At 38.2% G+C, this 19,272-nt stretch overlaps 1 protein-coding gene across 9 annotated transcripts in view; it reads left to right on the top strand.

The window, feature by feature from the left end:
* Window positions 1-19,272, top strand: part of DMD (dystrophin) — a 1,935,994-nt gene that overhangs the window by 730,902 nt on the left and 1,185,820 nt on the right. For all 9 annotated transcript variants that reach the window (XM_043505382.1, XM_043505371.1, XM_043505378.1 and 6 more), the window contains 2 exons: window positions 895-1,044; window positions 13,516-13,677. In XM_043505382.1, the coding sequence (XP_043361317.1) occupies window positions 895-1,044; window positions 13,516-13,677 (312 nt within the window). The remainder of the gene's footprint in view (window positions 1-894; window positions 1,045-13,515; window positions 13,678-19,272) is intronic.

Here is a 19,272-nt window from a genome sequence, read left to right as displayed (position 1 = left end):
TTTAATGTGTGTGCATGTTTTATGCTGATAACTACCATGTAAATGGAATAGAGTAATCCCATGTGAAAATACTGATTTCTCATGTATGTTGAGGATAAAGCAAACTCTTAGAAATCCTGGTCCCACTGAAGTCAATGGCAAAACCATTGATGATTTTAGTGGGGTATTTTATTTATTCATATTTTATCCATAGGGTCTGGTCCTTTCAGTCTTTATTCATTATTTATGAAGGCAATGGGCTAGCTATGAATTATGTTTTGGTTTGTCTACATGAGGATAAAAGCCCTGCCGCATAGCCATGGCTGGCCCAGGTCAGCTAACTTGAGCTCACGTGGTTTGGGCAGTGAGGCTAAAAAGTGCTATGTAAACATTTGGGCTCAGGCTGGAGCCCTAGCTTTAGGACCCTCCACCCTCACAGGATCTACACACCAATCTTTCAGCCTTGGAGCCAAAGCTCCACAACCTCAAGTCAACTGATCCAGGCCAGCTGCAGAGAGGATGCTATGATTTTATTTATATAATTTTGATTTTCTATTTCAATAGACATTTTTTCAACAAGAGGTATGGGCATGTTGGCATGAGCTGTTGTCTTACTTGGATGCAGAGAATAAGTCGGCATTATTCATGTTTAAATTTAAGCAACTTTAAGGTTAAGTACTTTGCTAGACTTGAGGCATTAGTTGCAAAAGCATGATTTTAGTAATGCATAGTGCAGAGTACTTTGTGGCATAAATATGAAATTGTTTGATACTTTCATCTGATGTCTGCACTTCAATTGTGTCTGAAATGGAGGGTTTCTTTCTTGCACATGAATGAGAGATAGTGCTCTTCAGACTTTTCTGCTGGTCTGAGAAAAAGGAGAACAAATCATGATTTTTATGATTTTTTTTTAAGTCTCTGGAAAGCTTAATGCGACATCCAGAAGAAAATCGCAATCAGATTCGGGAGCTGGCACAGACTTTAACTGATGGTGGAGTCTTGGATGAATTGATCAATGAGAAACTGGAGAAATTCAGTACTCAATGGGAAGAGCTGCAACAGGAGGTATGTATAATAAATCATCCCATTTTTTCATTCTTTTACCTTAAACAACTGGCACTCTAGCAGTTGACCTAATTTCCTAAAAATAAAATTAGCTTCCTAACTGCACAGGATAATTGAAAACAATAAGATATAATATTACTATGCTTCCTTGTATTGTTACCAAGCAGCACTTTACTTTAGAAACAAGGGAATTGCTTGGGTAGTCCTTACACTTCAAAATTCGTGTCCTCCCTTGAAAAATATCTGTGATGAACTTAATATTCAAGAGCCCTATTCAGCACTTCTTACTCAGGCAAAACTCCCACTGGGAAGCCAACTGTTCTTTCAAAATTAAATGTCAAGTGTAATATCCTTTCACAAGTATATTTTGAGCATGTCATAAAATGAGAACTCAGGTCCATAAATAGCTTTGTAGGAAAACGTCAATAAAGAAAATATGTTCAACATGAGCAGTGTGAAATTTGGGCGTCTGACACAGTTCATAATGATTCTTTTTGATGTGGAAGTTGTTCAGTCTACTTTGACTGAGACTGAATACTTATTACTAATTCTTTGACAAAACCTACTAAATTCTTTATGCTTTTTACTGAGAAATCTATTCAGAACTAGAAAGAGAGAGAGAGAGAGAATGTTTTAAAATCCTGTTAGTATAAAAAATAAAATAAAAATCATGCTCTGGTGTTGCCAGGAAATAGTTTAAATATTATTTCCATTGACAAAATAAGTTTCATTTTTTGAACTATGGTCTACATGGAACATGTAGTTTAGTTTGAAGAAAAAATATATTTATGAAAGTGTGGGGTATGTTTGTAATGGTAGCAGTGAAATAAGCAAGTGGTTGAGAGAGGTTTTTTGAAAACAAGAAGTAAGGTGAAAATCTTGTGACACCTGCTACTGTGGTTTCTTTTCACTGTCTGACATGAGTAGAAATGTAGGCTAGCTAGTTTAAAAAAAAAATTACAGGTAATCACAGCTCGGTGTCACTTTCCAATGCCATCCCAAAGTGCTTATTTATCATTCTCATTTTGAAAAATACCTGAGTTGCGTAAATGAAGACTAGAAATATTTCCGGAATAGAAGTAGTGGCCTGACTTTATTATCCAATTGGACCGTTGCTATTATAATGGGGACTAGATTGCACTGTTACTTTGGTGCTCTGCGAAGATAAAATCATGGGATTATAAAAACATATCTTTAATTGTTCTTTATTGAGTGGATCAACCTTACTTTAAAGTAAATGCAAAACTTTGGTGGTGGGGGGGAATCAATGAAAAGAAGTTGAATGTGTTGTACTAAGTGTGAGAGACAGTAAAAGAAAAACATGGGTAACTAGTCTGCCTTTGCCATGAAAGGAAAATTAATTTTAACTTGCCAGTCTACAATGTGCATCTGTGTTTTATTTGGGAGCTGAACTCTAAGGAGACTTGACTGATAGTAATTTGGGAGGTCATGGCAAATGACTTCAAGAAACTTGTAACAAGGGTTTTGCACTTGTAGCCACTTGTGAGACAGTGTGCTGATGCAACAGCACCCCCTTTGGTCAGACAGAGCATTGCACAGAGTTTACTTGATCTGGCAGGATAGTCAGTTAGCTCCTTTTGCCTGAGTCTGCATGGTAGTCCCATTCTGGGCTCTGAAATGGGTTAATCTTGCTGAGGTGTGTGGGCTCTTCCCCTTATCCCTGTGGGATTTGGTACTTTCGGGATTTGGAAAACCCTTTAGTTTTTAAGCCTGAGGGATTGGTAGGGGAACCCAGACTCCCCACTCCATTTGGTTACAGATAGGGCCCTTAAACCAGACAGGGGGAATCTGTCCTCAACAACTCCTGCTGGTGTACCCTGAGCTCCTTCCTACCTAATTTGGTTTCTGTCAGCTTCTCCAGCCTTTAGATCTGGTTATGCCTTCTCTGCTTGCTGGCAGGTGTTTCCATTTCCAGTCTGCTTGCTCCTCTGGCAGCAGCTTCCCCCCCCCCCCCGGCTTCTCAGATGTTTTATTCTCCCAGCTGCTGTAAGGCTGCCAATAAGCCTTGGCTGAAAGTTCCTGCATTAATTCCTTGGCTGCCCGGCCAGCCTGAGGTACATACATCCCATGCCATCACTGTTGATATTAATTGAGATTATGCAGGAGTATTTAGTGGATGGGGAATGAACCCCTGAATATCTTACTAGATTCTTTCTCACCTCCAAATGAGAGCTTGAATCCTGATTTGTAATGCATTTGCTCCATTGCTATAAAGGTGTGGGAGAGTAAGGGAAACTTCATTTACTCTGCCTAGTTTTTAATGGAATGATCTGAAATAGACTAAGTTATTTTGCAAATAAGAAAACAGGAGAAAACCTCTTCACTAATAAATTAATATATTCTCTAATTTTAATCTTCTACTTTATCTGCTCTGATTGTATCATGGGCAGCCAAACAAACCTATTTGCTGAGCTACAGAATCCACCTTTCATGTCTCAAATCAACCTGTTGTGCTGAGCATTGGAAATTTTGCTCCTTGAGGGTTTTCTGACCTCTGTCATAACTGATCAGTAGAGGATGGGTAATCATTTCCTTTCTCAGACTTTCATTAAATCCATTGATATTAGTGCTGATGCGAAGCAGTTTTTTCTAATATAGTTTGGTCTAGATTTTTTTTTTATTATAGCTGTGGGCTATAAAATTGCATTGTAGACTTTCGGGTCTGGAGTCTGGGCTCCAGCCCGAATGTGTACACTGAAATTTTACAGCTCCATAGTCTGAGCCCTCTGAGTTTGAGTCAGCTGACAGGGGCCAGCTGCAGATGTTATATTGCACTTACCCTAAATATTTGCATTCATATTGTATAGGTTGAATTGACTATAAAACTTAAGAGAGGAAAATGAAGCCCTGAGTGTGAAAAAAAATTAATGAAAGTATCATGCGTAGTTGCCAAGCTTTGTTCTGCTCCAGCTATTGTACTTTTTTTTTTTTCAAATAAAATGTTCATACTTGAAAATAGTTTGTATCTAACCGTAAATGTGTATGTGTGCTCAAAATAATCTGCTTTGAGCAGTGGCCATTGCTAGTTAATGGATCTTCACCAAACTTATCAAGGGGGAGATGAGTAGAGGAGTCCGAATAAGAAACTGGAAGATAGCTGCCTAAGTCTCTGCTTGGAGTTGCTGAGGAAATAAGTGAATGGGGATTGGTGGTGCTGGAGCTACTGGGAGATGAGTGGTTGCTGGGGTTTCCTAGGTAGCAGAGAACTTCTAGTGGGTAGATGGTGCTAGAGAGAGAAAAGGGCTCACTGTGAGGGAAGGTGGGGAATAGAAGGTGCTGTGGAGCTTGGAGAAGTAGATGTTGGGGCAGGAGGCTGCTGGGTAATAGATGGGTGCTGGGACTGCCCGGGGCAGAAGGCAGCTGGGTGGTAGAAGGTGTTTGACTTCCTGAGGTGCAGAGGCTGGGACTGGGGAATGTGTGTTGGTGTGCAACTGGCTGCAAGGAGGATGGGGAGGGAGGGAGTGAGCTGGGTCTGATATTGGGCTTGGATCCAGCAGAGGGAACAGAGAGGCGAGACCCCTGTCTGCCTGCTCATAAAGTGCAACTGTGGCCTATATTGGCCAAAAAGGGAAACTGCCTGCATCTATCATCTTCCTTCAGCTAAGTCAGATGAACAAGAATCCAACTGAAATGTTGGAATGAATTACAGGGCTGCCAAATGCATGGATCTCGTATAAGATACATGGCACTTGGCTTCCCTGATTATGTTTGTGTTCTCTGCTCAAAAAGCAGAAACTTGTTCCATATCTCCTGATGGCACAAGAAAATACATTGGAAAAGAATTCTTGAAGGCAACTGTATATGAGTTATAACAGTGATACTTTTTCATTGCCCCCCCCCCCGCCACAAGATGCTTAGAAATGTATTCACACTCAAGCACGGCAGGAATAAAGAGACTATGCAGTAAACTAAGGTTCAGGCAGGGGCCTCAACTATATTGAACTTAATCCTTAGGAGTTTAACTCCCCTCAGTGACTAACGGGCACCGACAGTATGGGTAGGCATAACAAGGGCAGCACTGGGGGGCATTGAGGGGCTATAGCCACCCCCAAATTTGCCTTAACCCCTGTAGCCACCTCTTCCAGAGCTGGGCATTTGGCTAACAGCTGCTGCTCTCTGGCTGCCTGCTCCTGGTGCTGTGGAAGTCTCCCCTTCTTTGGGAAGCTGATCCATGACTGGCATAGCTCTGGCGGAGCTCACCGGGTGCTAGACATGGATGTGCCCAAGTGGGACTCTGCTGAGCGGGTATGCGGGGGCAGGGAGCCTGTCTGTGCTGGTACCTCTGGCTCCGGATTGGGAGCTGTGACTACCGCTGTACTGAACAAGCGTTCAGACTCCTGAGTGCTCGGCTTAAAGAGACAGTGCGCTGACACTCTCACTCAGTCACACACAGTCTCCCTCAACACTGCCACCAACTCTCTCTCTCTCTGTCTCTCCTGCGTCCCACATACATCCCCAACACACACGCGCACACACACACACACTCACTCCCCAAAACACTCACACTTGCTCTCTCTCTCTCTGTCTCCCTCACACATTCCCTCCTACACACACACACACAAGTACACGCACTCTCACATTGCCTCCCACCCCCTAACACATACACTCACTCGGTCTCTCACATACAGTCTCCTGCACTTTTGTTTGGGTACATTTTGTTCTCCTTTTAAGGATAACCTAGATAAACACATGTTTAAGTGTGTATTGTTAAAAAAATAAATAAGTATGTGTGCCCACCAGATGTATAGCGCTACCCCTCCAATTTTCTGTCTAGTCCACCTCAGCCCCCACCCCCAGGAAGAGGCTGGAGCTGCCCTGGGCATAACCATAGGGGAAGACCAACCTTAGACTAATGTAATCAGCACCATTACTAAAATCCCAGACCCCCTAACTCCTATGACGGTCCCCCTATCTTCACCAAACTTTGCAGCCCACCCCTTCTACATATAGTGTAAGACCCCTCCTGCTGATCTTACACTATCCCCCTACTGGTTTATCAAGGATCTGCCCACCTTTCGTCCAAAAACCCTGCACTGGATCCAGTAAAAGTTTTGACAAATGTAGAGAGACACCTAATCAAATCACTATCCCTTACCAAGCCACTTGCCAGCAAAAAAAAACCCACACCAACTGGGCCAATTTGGCAGTGAAGGAAAAATTCCTTGCCTGCCTCACAAAAGGCAAATGGCTGAACATGAGTTGCCCCATGCCACCTCTGGTTGCTTGGTCTGGGTGTGTCTATTTATTCCAGGAAGCTAATTAGGCTCCTTCTGCTCCTTTCCAAGCAGCCAGTTCTGTTCTACCAATTTCTGTTGCCGGGGAGAAAAGCTCTCTCCCATCATGAGGGACCAAGGAGAAGGGAACATGGGGATGGCACCATCCCCACCTATACAAGGATCCCTGCTGGTCCATCAAAGCTTTCCACCTTCCCCCACATGTTCAGACCCAGGAGGCATTTCTGTGATAGTGAAGTTTTCTTTTCCATTTATTTTAATAAAGAACATATTTTGTAACTTGCAGTCTGTTTATATGTGTTTCATAATGGGAACAGCTATCTTCCTGCCCTTTTTATTTTCTTCTCTGAGTTACTTAACTTCTGTACGAATCCAAACCTTTTCCTTAGGGATCTAGCTATATATTTTCCAGCTGCTGTATCACCACTGAAAGAACAAAAGTGGGAGTGCTCCGAGTGCTGTCAATATAGGGAGTAGTGTCTTCAGGTTGTCTTACTGTGGGAGGGGATGGGACGCTATCCTGTCTTCATGATACTTAAACCATGAATAATAACTCCAATTTCTCATGCCAATTGTAGGGCTTTGGAGATTCACTTATGAAGAGGTAGTGTGAAATGCCAGGCTTCCAGAGAAGGTCTTGATCAATCTGTAGATAAAAGATATGAAAAAAAATGAGACTGTCATATTAATACTTTCATTTTAAGTAAAGAGAAAAAATTGTTTCAGAAGTATTACAGTTGCAGTCAACTTTTAGTCTTCTTGTATTTATCTATCAAGCTTCCTCTTCCTGATTAAAACTGGAAGATCTCACGTTTAACAAACTATCAACTGTGAAAACTGTATCTGAAGATTAAAAAAAAATCATAGAAATCCAATAGAAAAGTTACTTTACTCAAGTTAGAGAGATAAGGTGGGTGAAGTTAATATCTTTATTTGGACCAACTTCTGTTGGTGAGAGACAAGTTTTCAAGCTACACAAAGCTCTTCTTCAGATCTGGGAAAGGTATTCAGAGTGTCACAGCTACATACAAGATTGAACAGATAGACTATAGGCTACTTATGCTAAACTAAGAGTCCATTCACCAATCTTGTCTCCCTAATATCCTGGGACCTACAAGACTACAACAACACTTTACTCAAGTTACTCAGTCATATTGTTTACTTGTCCTAATAGTTACCTTACCTTTTCTCCCAAAACAAAATCCACTTTTTGAAATGTTTGACTAGAGAAACCAGTTTTGCATTCCTTGTTACGAAGATTCCTCCAAATTGAATTTTCAGTCCTCTCTGTACCCTCAAATTGTGCTTCCAGGATCATTCAATGTCCTTGCAGAATAATGCATTCCAGGCACAAAGTAACAAATCTGTTCAAGGTTACTGTATTTTGAACTGGCTATCTAAACCAGGTCTCACTATTTATTTTATTTGAATAATTATGTAGGTAATGTACAATAACCTCATTTTGAGCAAAAACTTATCAGTGAAATATTTACTCTGTTAATTGAGCAAACAAACCAACCTATTGCAATATGACTGATTCGTGAGAAGAAACTGTGCTGCTACTGAGTGGGAGAGATTTCTCTTCAGAAGCGGATAATGTTATTATCTTTGTATTCCTTCTCTTCTGTAGTTATCAGAGGAAGACTGTGTGTTTAGTTTTCCCTTTGATTGTGTTGGGCATGATGGATAAGCAATATGCATACCAACTGTTGCCTTTTCAAGTGACTGGTTCACATATAGGCATGTGGAAATCTGTAATACTGCTGCCCAGAGAACTTGAAGTGCTGCAAGCAGCTGTCATGCCATTCCTGTAACTTTGAAAGCGACTTGTAGCCCACCCAACAAATTTGTTAGAAAGTGAGGAAAAACTTCCATAAATCTGGGAAAAGATGTTCGCATTTAGATTTGCGCTGTGTTGAATGGAAGTTTATTCTTGAGGGCCAATCTCTTTTCCCCGTCAAGATACCCTTTTTAACACTCCCCAATCTCCCTCCTTGCCACCCATTTTTCCAAACACTGTGCTGTATTCATTCAATCTTTTGTTCTACTCTTGAGGTGAGTGGGGATATCCTTCCTTCCACCCACCCTCTCGTTATCTCTTCACGGACTGCTAACTTGGCTCCTCTTCTGACTTTTGGAGAACTGGCAATATCAGCCTCATTCTGTGCAGTAATAATCCCCAGGACAGCAGTATGCCCTTCTTGCAATATTTGTCAGTTTTGGAACACAGAATGAATAAAGATGTCTATCACCATGGAACCAAGAGGTCAGGGGTATTTGGAAATAAAAAAAAGACAATTGTATTTTGTAGCCCCTTAGCTCAAAAATAGTGTAAGAAATATTGCTAAAGTTTCTAAGAGAATTACTTCTGGCATGAGGGCATGGAAAATATCAGCCCAAAGTTGACTTTCAAAATGTTGAAAGCATGTGAAAATTGTGTTTATAATGAAAGTCCCAAAATAACCTTATCTACTCCCAGACAAAAACTAAGTTAACATTTAGTTAAGGTTGAGAGTATATCAGTAATTTGGAGAAGAAAAAATAAAGGGATGTAATTATCCCAACAACAAACATTATAAACCAAGAGTTAAGTTAAATTTAAAATAAATCCAAATATGTTAAGATATGGAAATGCATAGTTAAGGCACACAAAGAACCTTGACTCTGCACTGGGTTTACACCGTCCAATAACCAGAAAATATGCATGAGTTTTAACCATTTCAGAAGTCTGAAGAGTCTGTTGTTCCATTATTGAGATGACACAGGACAAAAAAGTCTAACTGGATGCTAACTTTTTTAACAGATGTTTTATTAATTTCAACTCAAACTAATAAAGTTACTTTTGAATTCTGAGAAAATTCATTCTGTAGTCAAAGAGTAAGTGCTATAATTTGGGAGTGGATATGCTGTATTTTTCACAGATAACACAGAGATTACATCCTTCAAGTGTAAAACTCTGTTTTTCCTTTACTATAAAACTGTGACTAGAACCTCCATATATATATATATATATATATATATATATATATATATATATATATATATATATATATATATGGAACTACCTGTACAACAAAGGTTATTGAAAAGATTAATTGTATTATTTGAGAAATACAGCAATAAGTGAACATGTATTAAAAGGCTACATCATAATGTACACCAAAAGGGATTTTATCAAGAGGCATGGGGTATAGCGTTAAGATTGAATGAGCACCTTTAACTGTCATATTTCTTTATATTTGAATGCTTCACAGTGCATCTTAATTTATCTTAATGAAAAGTTTTTATATGGAATATATTTAACATTTAGTGTGTCTGCTGAGTTTTCCAGATGTTGATTCTTGAATTATACATTGATCTCAGTTATTTCTGTACTACAAAGTAACAATTTTATGCTGAAGCATTTTAAAAAATCTATAAAATGGCCATTGAGACTGTCAGAAAAATTCAGTAATTAACATGTTTCTGTTTTCATTCTGCATTTTCCTAAAAGCATATTTTTTTGCTTTTATTTTTCTTGACAGCTGTCAAAATTTCTCTAGGTCACAAATATCTAAGCAGTTGGTGCCTGCCCTGAAACTTCCCATTTACCAATAAACTGTTGGAGATGTTGCTTTACATATTGGAGCCCTCAGCTTTATTGTCTGTGATCTGATAGTAGGGCTTGAGCCTCTTGTTTTGCTCTCAAATCTATTTATATATTGTGGTGCTGAACCATTCATTTGTGCTGGGTGTTCTTCCACCTAAAGAAAAGAGTAGTTCAGCTTAAAAAACTAACACACGCAGTGAACATATTTAATTTCTTCACTATCTTGCTATATATAAAAAAACATTTTTTAAATGTTTGCTAATTTTCCTGCACTTGTGACCACTGTTGATCTCAAGTCCATGGCTTGGCAATAGACATCCCTGTATGTATGCTGGCTGTTCCTAGGCCACTATTCCTAAACAAAAGGTTACAGCCCAACATAGCAATAAGTTTCCCAGCATTTGAGAGCACACAGATTGTGTGAAATCCTACTGTATAGCAAAGTACTCAAGTGCTCTCAAATGGTAGCCACTGTGAACTAGATTTTCAAAAGAGCCCAGGGGCAGATTTAAGTGCCCAGCACCTACAGTTAGGATGGATTTTCAAAAGAGCCCAGCCCCCCATTTACATACCTTAAGAACCACAACCTCATTTCTGTCCTGACAGAGGTGCAACAATGTAGTATTAAAAAAAATTAGAAAATATTGCACAATGTTATTTCTGCAGTTTGGTTTAAGGAATATATAAATAACATTTCATGTATAATACATCTGTCATCCTGGTCCTGAAACATAGCTTCTATTCTGGGGGATAAACTAAGTAGTTCTATTATTTATTAAATTAAGTTATTGTATTCTAATACATATTGTTATAACTTGTTAAAAGGAGACATTTGCATATTTTAATATAACTTGTTCCCACTTTAACTTTAAAATAGAAATCTCTTTCTTTACCAGCTTACATTGTTTTCATCTTATGTGGAGTGGTTGGTTATTTTGTAGAATTTGAGTTCAGGAAAGGTGGGACTTCTTAAGGTATTTAGAGAGATGTAGTGTGGGGGAATGGTAATGCAGGTTTCATTTTAGGACTGCCAGCCTGGAGAGTGTCCTTTTTAAGTAGTGTTTTTGAGTGTTTTATTTTTCACTGATGCACACACCTGGAAAAATCTAGATCATGTTTTTAGATTGTCCTAATTGTTATAGTTAATAAATTTCACTGCAGTTAATTTACTCCCAGTAATAATACTAATATAATGCCAAGGAGCCTCAGTCATGGCCCAGGACCCCATTGTATACAATCCAGTATAGCACCTCTGTCCCCCTATGTTTATAATCTAAGTACAGTACATAACAAATTTGGATGATCGCTATTATTTTAGCATCTGAAACCTGAAGTGAAATCTTATGCACATGGGAGCACACAATGCGGGGGAGGGGGGAGGGACACACCACTGCCAGCTGGCTTTTCTAGCTATTACTTTATGGTCCTCATTTCAGTCACTGTTTTTATAAATGATAGATGTTGACAATTTTCAAGACTGAATTTACCCTTTTTAATAAAAGACAGATTAGGCTTCTAAGAATTTGATGTGTTTTTCCAGAAAATGTCCATATTCACATTGACTATACGAGAAAGTTAAAACCTCAAAGCAGATGAAAGTAAAAGTCATGAAAGTAGCAAAGTCTAGTGGTACATTATGAAGTAACATTGCTTCAGTGATTCATTTGCTGATGTAAAGTGGATAATCTAAGCTCTATACCCAGATGTACAGACATACTATTCTTAACCTGTGTACTGTAATTTTTTGACATTAGCTTTAATAAAAAAATATTTAATCTGCTCTTATTTTAGTACCTCAGGTGCTTCCATTAACACTGACAGCATGGATCCAACCTGCAAAGCTTTTCTGTTCCACAGAAAATTCCTAGAACTGGCAGCCATGGAGCTGTTATCTAATAAGCTGTTTAGAAATAGTACAAAGCATCTTACAAACACCCAAAATAGTAAATACTGATAGGGTACTCTATCCTTTCACTATTAACATCAGCCAATGAGAGTGTTCAGAATAATAACTCTCTCATTGACTGAAAGTAAGGACTTGAAAGGACCAGCATTCCACTTAGAATATATTATTACCACAGACACACACACAACACTAGCTGATTGTCTGATAGATATTTCAAACCTTTTTGACAAAAGACATTGGGTCCTAAAAACTGAAGGTAGCTTTGAAGTTAGAATAAAATGCAACTATCCCTTGTTCAGCAAACAAATTGGTATTTGGTGTGAACACCCACATCCCATGACCAGACAACACTATAGTTCACTCCCAGCGCTGTCTTACTTCCCCTTTAATTCATAATTTACAAGGAAAGTTAGTCACTGCTATATTATGGGTAGCAATGTGTCTGGACTTCTACACAGAAAAGCTAATGATCCCAAACAAAGACTGGTATCATTGTTTGTCTCATATTTGTAGCATGGTATGGAAAAGATTGTGCCCCATTGTATTAGGCACAGAAGAAATATAAAGCAAAGGGATGGGGTCCTTGCCTTCAAGAGCTTACAATCTAAGTTCAGGTTTCAGAGTAGTAGCTCTGTTAGTCTGTATCCGCAAAAAGAAAAGGAGGACTTGTAGCACCTTAGAGACTAACACATTTATTTGAGGATAAGCTTTTGTGAGCTACAGTTCACTTCACGAAAGTTTATGCTCAAATAAATTTGTTAGTCTCTAAGATGCCGCAAGTCCTCCTTTTCTTTAATCTAAATTCAATATGGGAGAGTACAAGTGGATATAACAAACAGATAGAGGGAAGCACAAGGTAATGGGGAGATAATTACAAACAATATAATAAGCACCTGTCACAATTTACCAGCTGATTTATCAGGTGTTTTGTATGCATAATGGCATAAATGGGTTGTAGGGGAAGATTTGAAGGAGTGATTTTTCTCAAAATTTGACAAGCACCATTGTACTTTCTCCCATGCTGCCTCTTATGTGTGAAAGGAGTTCCCATGGGCTATTACATTACTGCCCTTTAATCTTTCCTTAAAATGCGCTTTTGGCTTGATGCTTACAAAACACTTGACAATGATTAACCAGTGGGGTCTGCATTTCTACAGAGTAGAAGAGATTATATAGGATGAGGATAGACCACGAAGGGCATTAAAAATGAAGACAAGGATACAATCCTCCTTTCAGAGTTAGCATTCAGTTCCTACTCCAGGAAACTATTTATATTTCACATGTGAGAGTTCCTTCTCGAGAGATCTTTTATTCCTCTCACTTGCTGGAATGGATTATCTTGGATTGGATTGTGATGACAGTAACCCCATTCTGAGTAAACAAAATCTCTTGAACTATATAATGAGATAAGGAGGCCCATCAGGCCCCAGTGTGGAACTCTGCATCAGGGAGGAAGGTTTTATTTTACTGTTTTGCTGTCTCCTCCTCACCATAGCTTTGGCTTTTAGGGGTCCTTCAAACCTTAGAGTTTTTCTGTGCAAATTCTTTTAACAAGAGCTGAATGGGTGGCAAAAAGAGGCGAAGTTTATCTTACAAAAAGGTGGTTGTGAAAAAGTCAGGAGTACTAATTTATGCTGCAGCCTATGTTTATGAGAAAAAGATATTGCGACTAAATTTTCAATGAATTATGTATGTGTTTGTTTATTTGTTGTTGTCTTTAGGCTGTGACAAGACAAAAGGTTCTTGAACAGAGTATCCAGTCTGCCCAGGAAATTGACAAAACCCTTCGCTTGATCCAAGAGTCTCTTGCCTTCATTGACAGACAATTAACAGCCTACATTGCAGAGAGAGTTGATGCTGCACAAGTCCCTCAGGAAGCACAAGTAAGTTACATGTGGGTTAATAGTCTTGAACTGATTTGTTGATTACACTGGATTTCTGAATCACTGAAGAGTGGTGGGCTTTCTGTCTCTCTTTTTTTTTAAATAAGAGGATTAGAATTTTTGCAATGCTCTAAATTAAAAAGACGGACTTGCAACAGGTTTTTATAACACACTACATTTGAAATGACAAGTAAAGTTTAGATAGAAGTATTACTTAAAGGGGGTTGTTTATGTACCAATAAAATCATACTTTCAACTGTTTTACCTGTGCCTATCCAGATGATTTAAAGGACCTTAAATGTCATGGAAGATTATACAGTAACACTAAAATGGCAATGAAAAACAATGTGGCTCTTTAAAATCCAAACTTTCTTATGCCAGAGTTTACTCATCAGCTTCTTCCTACTTTTAATTAGTTTATTTGTAAAGCCAATTAAATGGCATATGGATTGCTACTCAGTTATCTAATCACAGGTACTGTGGTTAATTGTTACTTTGATTTACATAAATATCCTTACATTTTTGTTCTTCAATTCAGGCAAGTTTAAAAGAAAATCATCCTTTTCTTCCCCTCCGACAGCTTATTTGTTCAGGCTTTCAACCTAGAGTACATTTACCATATGTGATACCAGTTTGTACTTTTCAACTATTTTCACTGTAACATCTATCCATAGCCCTGTTTAAAAACAAAACAAAAAAATTAAGTTGAAATAAAGCCTGCTACTTCTAATACCAAAGTATTCAAGTTGTACTATAGGAAATCCAATAGCTTTTCAGGTAATTAGATATTAAATAAAAAGTATTGATAATATCAGGATAAAATAATATGGAAATGTATGTATGGATTGTAGGGATTTGTAAGGCTACTGCCAATTGCATTTACTTTTGGAAATAGTGATTCCTAAATACAGATGTTTGGCAGGTACAAGCTTGAACAGTTGGTCTCAGATACAGACAAAAATGGACCAAAGACATTGTGGGCCTGATTTCAGAAGTACTGAGCTCCCACTGAAGTCAAAGGGAGTTTGCAGTTGCACCACAACTCTGGAAATCAGGTCTTTTATATTAAAAATAATTTTAAAAAGTTAAAAATTCCATCAAAAATTATGTATACTTTAAAGCAAAAAACAAATATTTAGACCATACCAGGCCTTATTCTGCCCTCAGCCTAACTTTATACTGTTATAGTTACTGACTCTGGTTGAGTTGTTCCCATCTTACACTAGTGTAAGAGTGGAGTCCAGCTTAGATGATTTACTCCTCATGTATCAAATTTCAGTCCTAAACTATAGTATTTACCCATTGTCCCTTTAAATTTGTTGTTCTTCCTCCTCAAACGTTGATCAACAGAGTATTATTTGGTAACTCTGGGCTTAAACCAGCCTTCGTCAAGGTAGCATTGGTATGATTTTCATCTTCTAAATTTATCTCTCTAAAGATTAGCAGTTTAGAAAACATTCAATACAGTCGGTTTGATATTGCTGTTTATGGACCTTTTCAAAAATATGCTCTGATCAAAATAAATTGTAATTTATACATCCTTTAGAAACTGGCACAGATACATCCACAGATGTAGTATTGATGGTGATTCAGGTTTTATATAAGAAGCAATATTTCAGTACTTTAACCATTGAATCAGGATAGCACTCAACCAACCAAAATTTAAGCTGGAATATTTTTGGATACATGGGCAAACTCATTTCTTTTTCTCCAAAAAAAATTGTGTTGCACATGGATTTATTGTCTCTTGTCTGATGTTGAATTCACCTAATCGTAATAGGTGTGATATCAAAAAACACAGAATTTGTTGAATCTTTCCCCTTCACAATTTTATTTTAAGATTCAGGTAAAGTCTTGAGGAAACCAAGTTCTCATCAGAACAGATTAAGCTCAGATATTACTGTTCTCTGAAGCTCAGTCTGAAGTTCCTTAAAATGTACAATGCATTTTAAATGGGTAAATTATCCTGATTCATTCCACCAGCGAATGGCAGGACTAAGGTACTGGCTCATCTACTGAGGAGCCTTTGCTGGCACACCTCCCACAAAGAGATCAGAGCTTTTTCTTCATGATAGAACTCCCATGTCAGAGTAGTGGCTGTCCTGCTACCTGCCTTTCCTTTAGAGTGAATGCCACTCTTTTTCCAGGGAAGGGGATAATTCATTAGTGATGGTTAATCAAACCCAGAGACTATAAAATAAATTCTTCAGTAAAGTATGTTGCGCTCCTAGAAGAACAGAAGGAATTTTAATCAGAAAGATGTCAAATCCAGGGCTGAAATTGAGAGGAAATGAAGTGAAATGCAGCTCCTCTTGTTAAACTAAAGTGATTACTTTGATACATGCAGAGAAATGGCAAAAGAAAAGGGGAGTTTTCAGTGTTAAATATGCGATATTTTAGCCCTGCTTTGGATCACCTTTTGAATACAAATTCCATGTGCTTCTTACTCCACCATGTGGCACCGAGAATTTAATGCTACAGAACTATTGCCGGGTAACAGACTACTTGCTGCTTGTCTCTCTCCACCTCCCACTGAAGATAATATATTCAAACACAGAAGCGTAACCACTGCCATTTAAAGAAATTAATGGGTTCAGATGCCTGTAAAGCAAAGTGATAAAACCATGTGTTGAAAGAGAATAAAATAAGACAAATCTTAAAAAAATATATTCATGAAGGAGGAGAAGTCATTTCTGTGTATGCTTGACCTCACTATTCCACAATGACCTCTTTTTAATCTACATGAATATACAAAGGTTGTGCAAGTATTAAAATCATTACCATGGAAATTTCCTCACCCCTTATTTTTACAAACGCTCTTTCATTGTATTTTTTACTTGAAGTACATAGAGTTTTTAAAGTTTTGCTATTATAGAAAGAAAAAAATCTATTGCAAATATAAAATTTGTGTGCTACTTAAAGTACTCATTCTATAATAAACAGTCTACTTACTGTGAAAAAAATTAAAAAAAATTACTTATGTGCTGCAGACTAATTTCTAGGTTTTTTTCCAGTTGGCATTTTTTATTATATAAACCAGTTCCCTAACACTTATAGCATGTTTTTTTATTATTAGTTTTATTCCTCAGTTTATGCTGTTATTTTGAACTTTTCTTGTTAAAGTCCAATTATTAGTGTAGGCCCCAGTCCTCCTAGTGTAGGCCCCAATCCTCTAAAGACTTACATTATTGCATAAGTTTGTGCTCATAGTTCCACTGAAGTTTGTGTGTTTTAACTAATTGGTTGCATGTTTTTTAATGCTAAAATGTTAGGTTTGGTTTAAAATAATTTTTAAAAGAATTTTCCAGGTAATTAAAGATATGGCATTGTATAAAATGCTTAGCTTTTTTCATAGTACACATTCTGTTTAGTTCAAGAAACAGCATGGCTTGTTATGGTGTGTGACAGAAGCATCTTCCTGGGCTCAGCTAAACATTGCAAATATCTTGGAATAGGCTTGTGTCTGTTTTTTCTGCCTGTGCACTTGTCTAAAATGCAGTGCTAAGGACAAATGACCTACATGAAATTACTTAGTAAATGAAAGAGAGGCAATAAGTATCATATACTGCTTTTCTACTATTGCCTCTTCACATTCTGAAAGGGTAATATTTAAGTAATCATACTTGTATGTTGGTATGCATTAAACTTCTGATTACATCTTAAGTGAGAGTGGTTATTCACATGTTGTTAAAATACCCTTGTGCCTTGTACTGGAGCAATGCTAATGTGATGCCTTAATAGCAAAAGTTGTTGAGTTATATGACATCTCACTTAATGAGGAACATAACATGCTACACATCATTGACTACAGAGTCAGTGACTTAGGATAAAAAATTCACAATGGTATATGCAGCTGATAATGTTAAAGACATTAATACTTTTTTTCATGTTCTAAACATGGAGACTTATTTCATTGAGTTCTCTATGGAACATTAGTACTCAAAAGGGAGCAGCTGATCTAAACATCCATCTGAAATCCAAGCTCAGACACTATCTGAGTAATTTGAATTTCTGCTCAGAATTCTGTTCTGTTCTATATAGATTCTTATATTGTCCTTATCACCTGTGACAAAGCTCTACCCTTGTTTCCATGGGTCAGGCATTTCCTGGTGGAATTCGCTAGCCTCAGAGGCTCACTGTGACCCTCCACATAACCCTTCTTTCTCTAGAGACAAGGGTCACAGCTTACTGAGCCATTTTCATTATAAGCCAGCGAGGGAGGTGAGGAGAAGCAACCCTCCCTCACACAGTGTCTGTTGTCTCCCAGGCTCAGTGATTAATGGGGGGGAAGAGGCCCACCCTCTACTCTGGGCTCCAGCCCAGGGACCCTAATAGTAGCAGCTATGGTAGCTGACTTTTTGGAAATAGGACATATACAATTCCGTAGGCCACTTCCCCACAGCAGCCCTCACTCAATATTTCCTTCACTGTTATCTCAAGGCCTCCTTCCTTGCACCTGATATGGATTTGTACTGCTTAGTTCCTCCTACAGCTCCTGACACACACAACTCACTGACTAACTGGGAGGCTTTTAACTAGTTTCAGCCAGCCCTTGATTGGCTTCAGGTGTCCCAATCAACCTAGCTATCTCCACTGCTTTCGAGAAGAATCTTAATTGGCCCCAGGTGTGTTGATTAACCTGGAGCAACTGCCATTTGGTTACCATGGTACTAGGGATTTGTTTAGCCTGGGGCTAACTTACCTGTTCCTCACTACTTTACTATAGCCTTGCCCCATCACACACCATAGTTTCTGTATGCCTTACAGTAGTTTATTAAGCAATGTGACTGACATCAGTCATGTGTGGTTTGTTCTTTCTGTCAACTTCACAGAGGAATAGGTCTGTGTGCAGGTAGTGTTTTGTTTTGATACGGTTTTATTTTGGGTTTTTTTTTTTTAAAACTCATGTTGCTATGTGTTTGTGTTAGAGAAAGCACAGTAGAAGCAGTGCACCTTGCACTTGAAGTGAAAGACGGTGAATTAGTGGTGGTCCTTAGTTCCTGTGGGAGTTTGTGTCGTCATCGGACTGGCCCCTCAAAAAAGCAGAAGGGTAGAAAATGTGCTATGTTGCATTTCCATTTTTTATTTGTAATTGACATAAATTTCCACTTCTATATAAATTATAAGCATAGAGTATAATCTGCTGTTAGATCAATTAACACTTATAATAAAAATAATTAAAAAAACATGCTATAACTGTTAGATCAATCTGTGAAGGAAAATGTTTAGCTTAGAGTTTAGTATAGAAGCCGTCAAGCCAAGGCAGGCACAACCTGCCTTCATTCATTCATGTTTGAGTAGTCCTTGAGGAGTACCTTTTGCTGAAGTCTCACTCTCACTTGGATTTATAGATGTGACTGCAAATTTGAAATTAGCTATGTTGTCTACTGACTAATGCTGAAGTCCAGTGAAAAGACGCTAGAAAGTGTAGAGAGTATGATTAAACAGGGCTCAGAACTAAAATACTCAACCTGCCAGCTACTATTAAAAGGTGTAAGTAACTTCGATCAATCCCATCATATATTGCTGTTTGGGAAGGAGGAATCCATTTAAACTGTGAGAGATGCCTGCTAGCCTTTCTTACTTGCTATCTGT

This window comes from Dermochelys coriacea, chromosome 1, assembly GCF_009764565.3.
Source record: "Dermochelys coriacea isolate rDerCor1 chromosome 1, rDerCor1.pri.v4, whole genome shotgun sequence".
Taxonomy (NCBI): domain Eukaryota; kingdom Metazoa; phylum Chordata; order Testudines; family Dermochelyidae; genus Dermochelys; species Dermochelys coriacea.
Note: the sequence above shows the minus strand (reverse complement) of the source record. Positions and strands in the feature narration are given on the sequence as shown.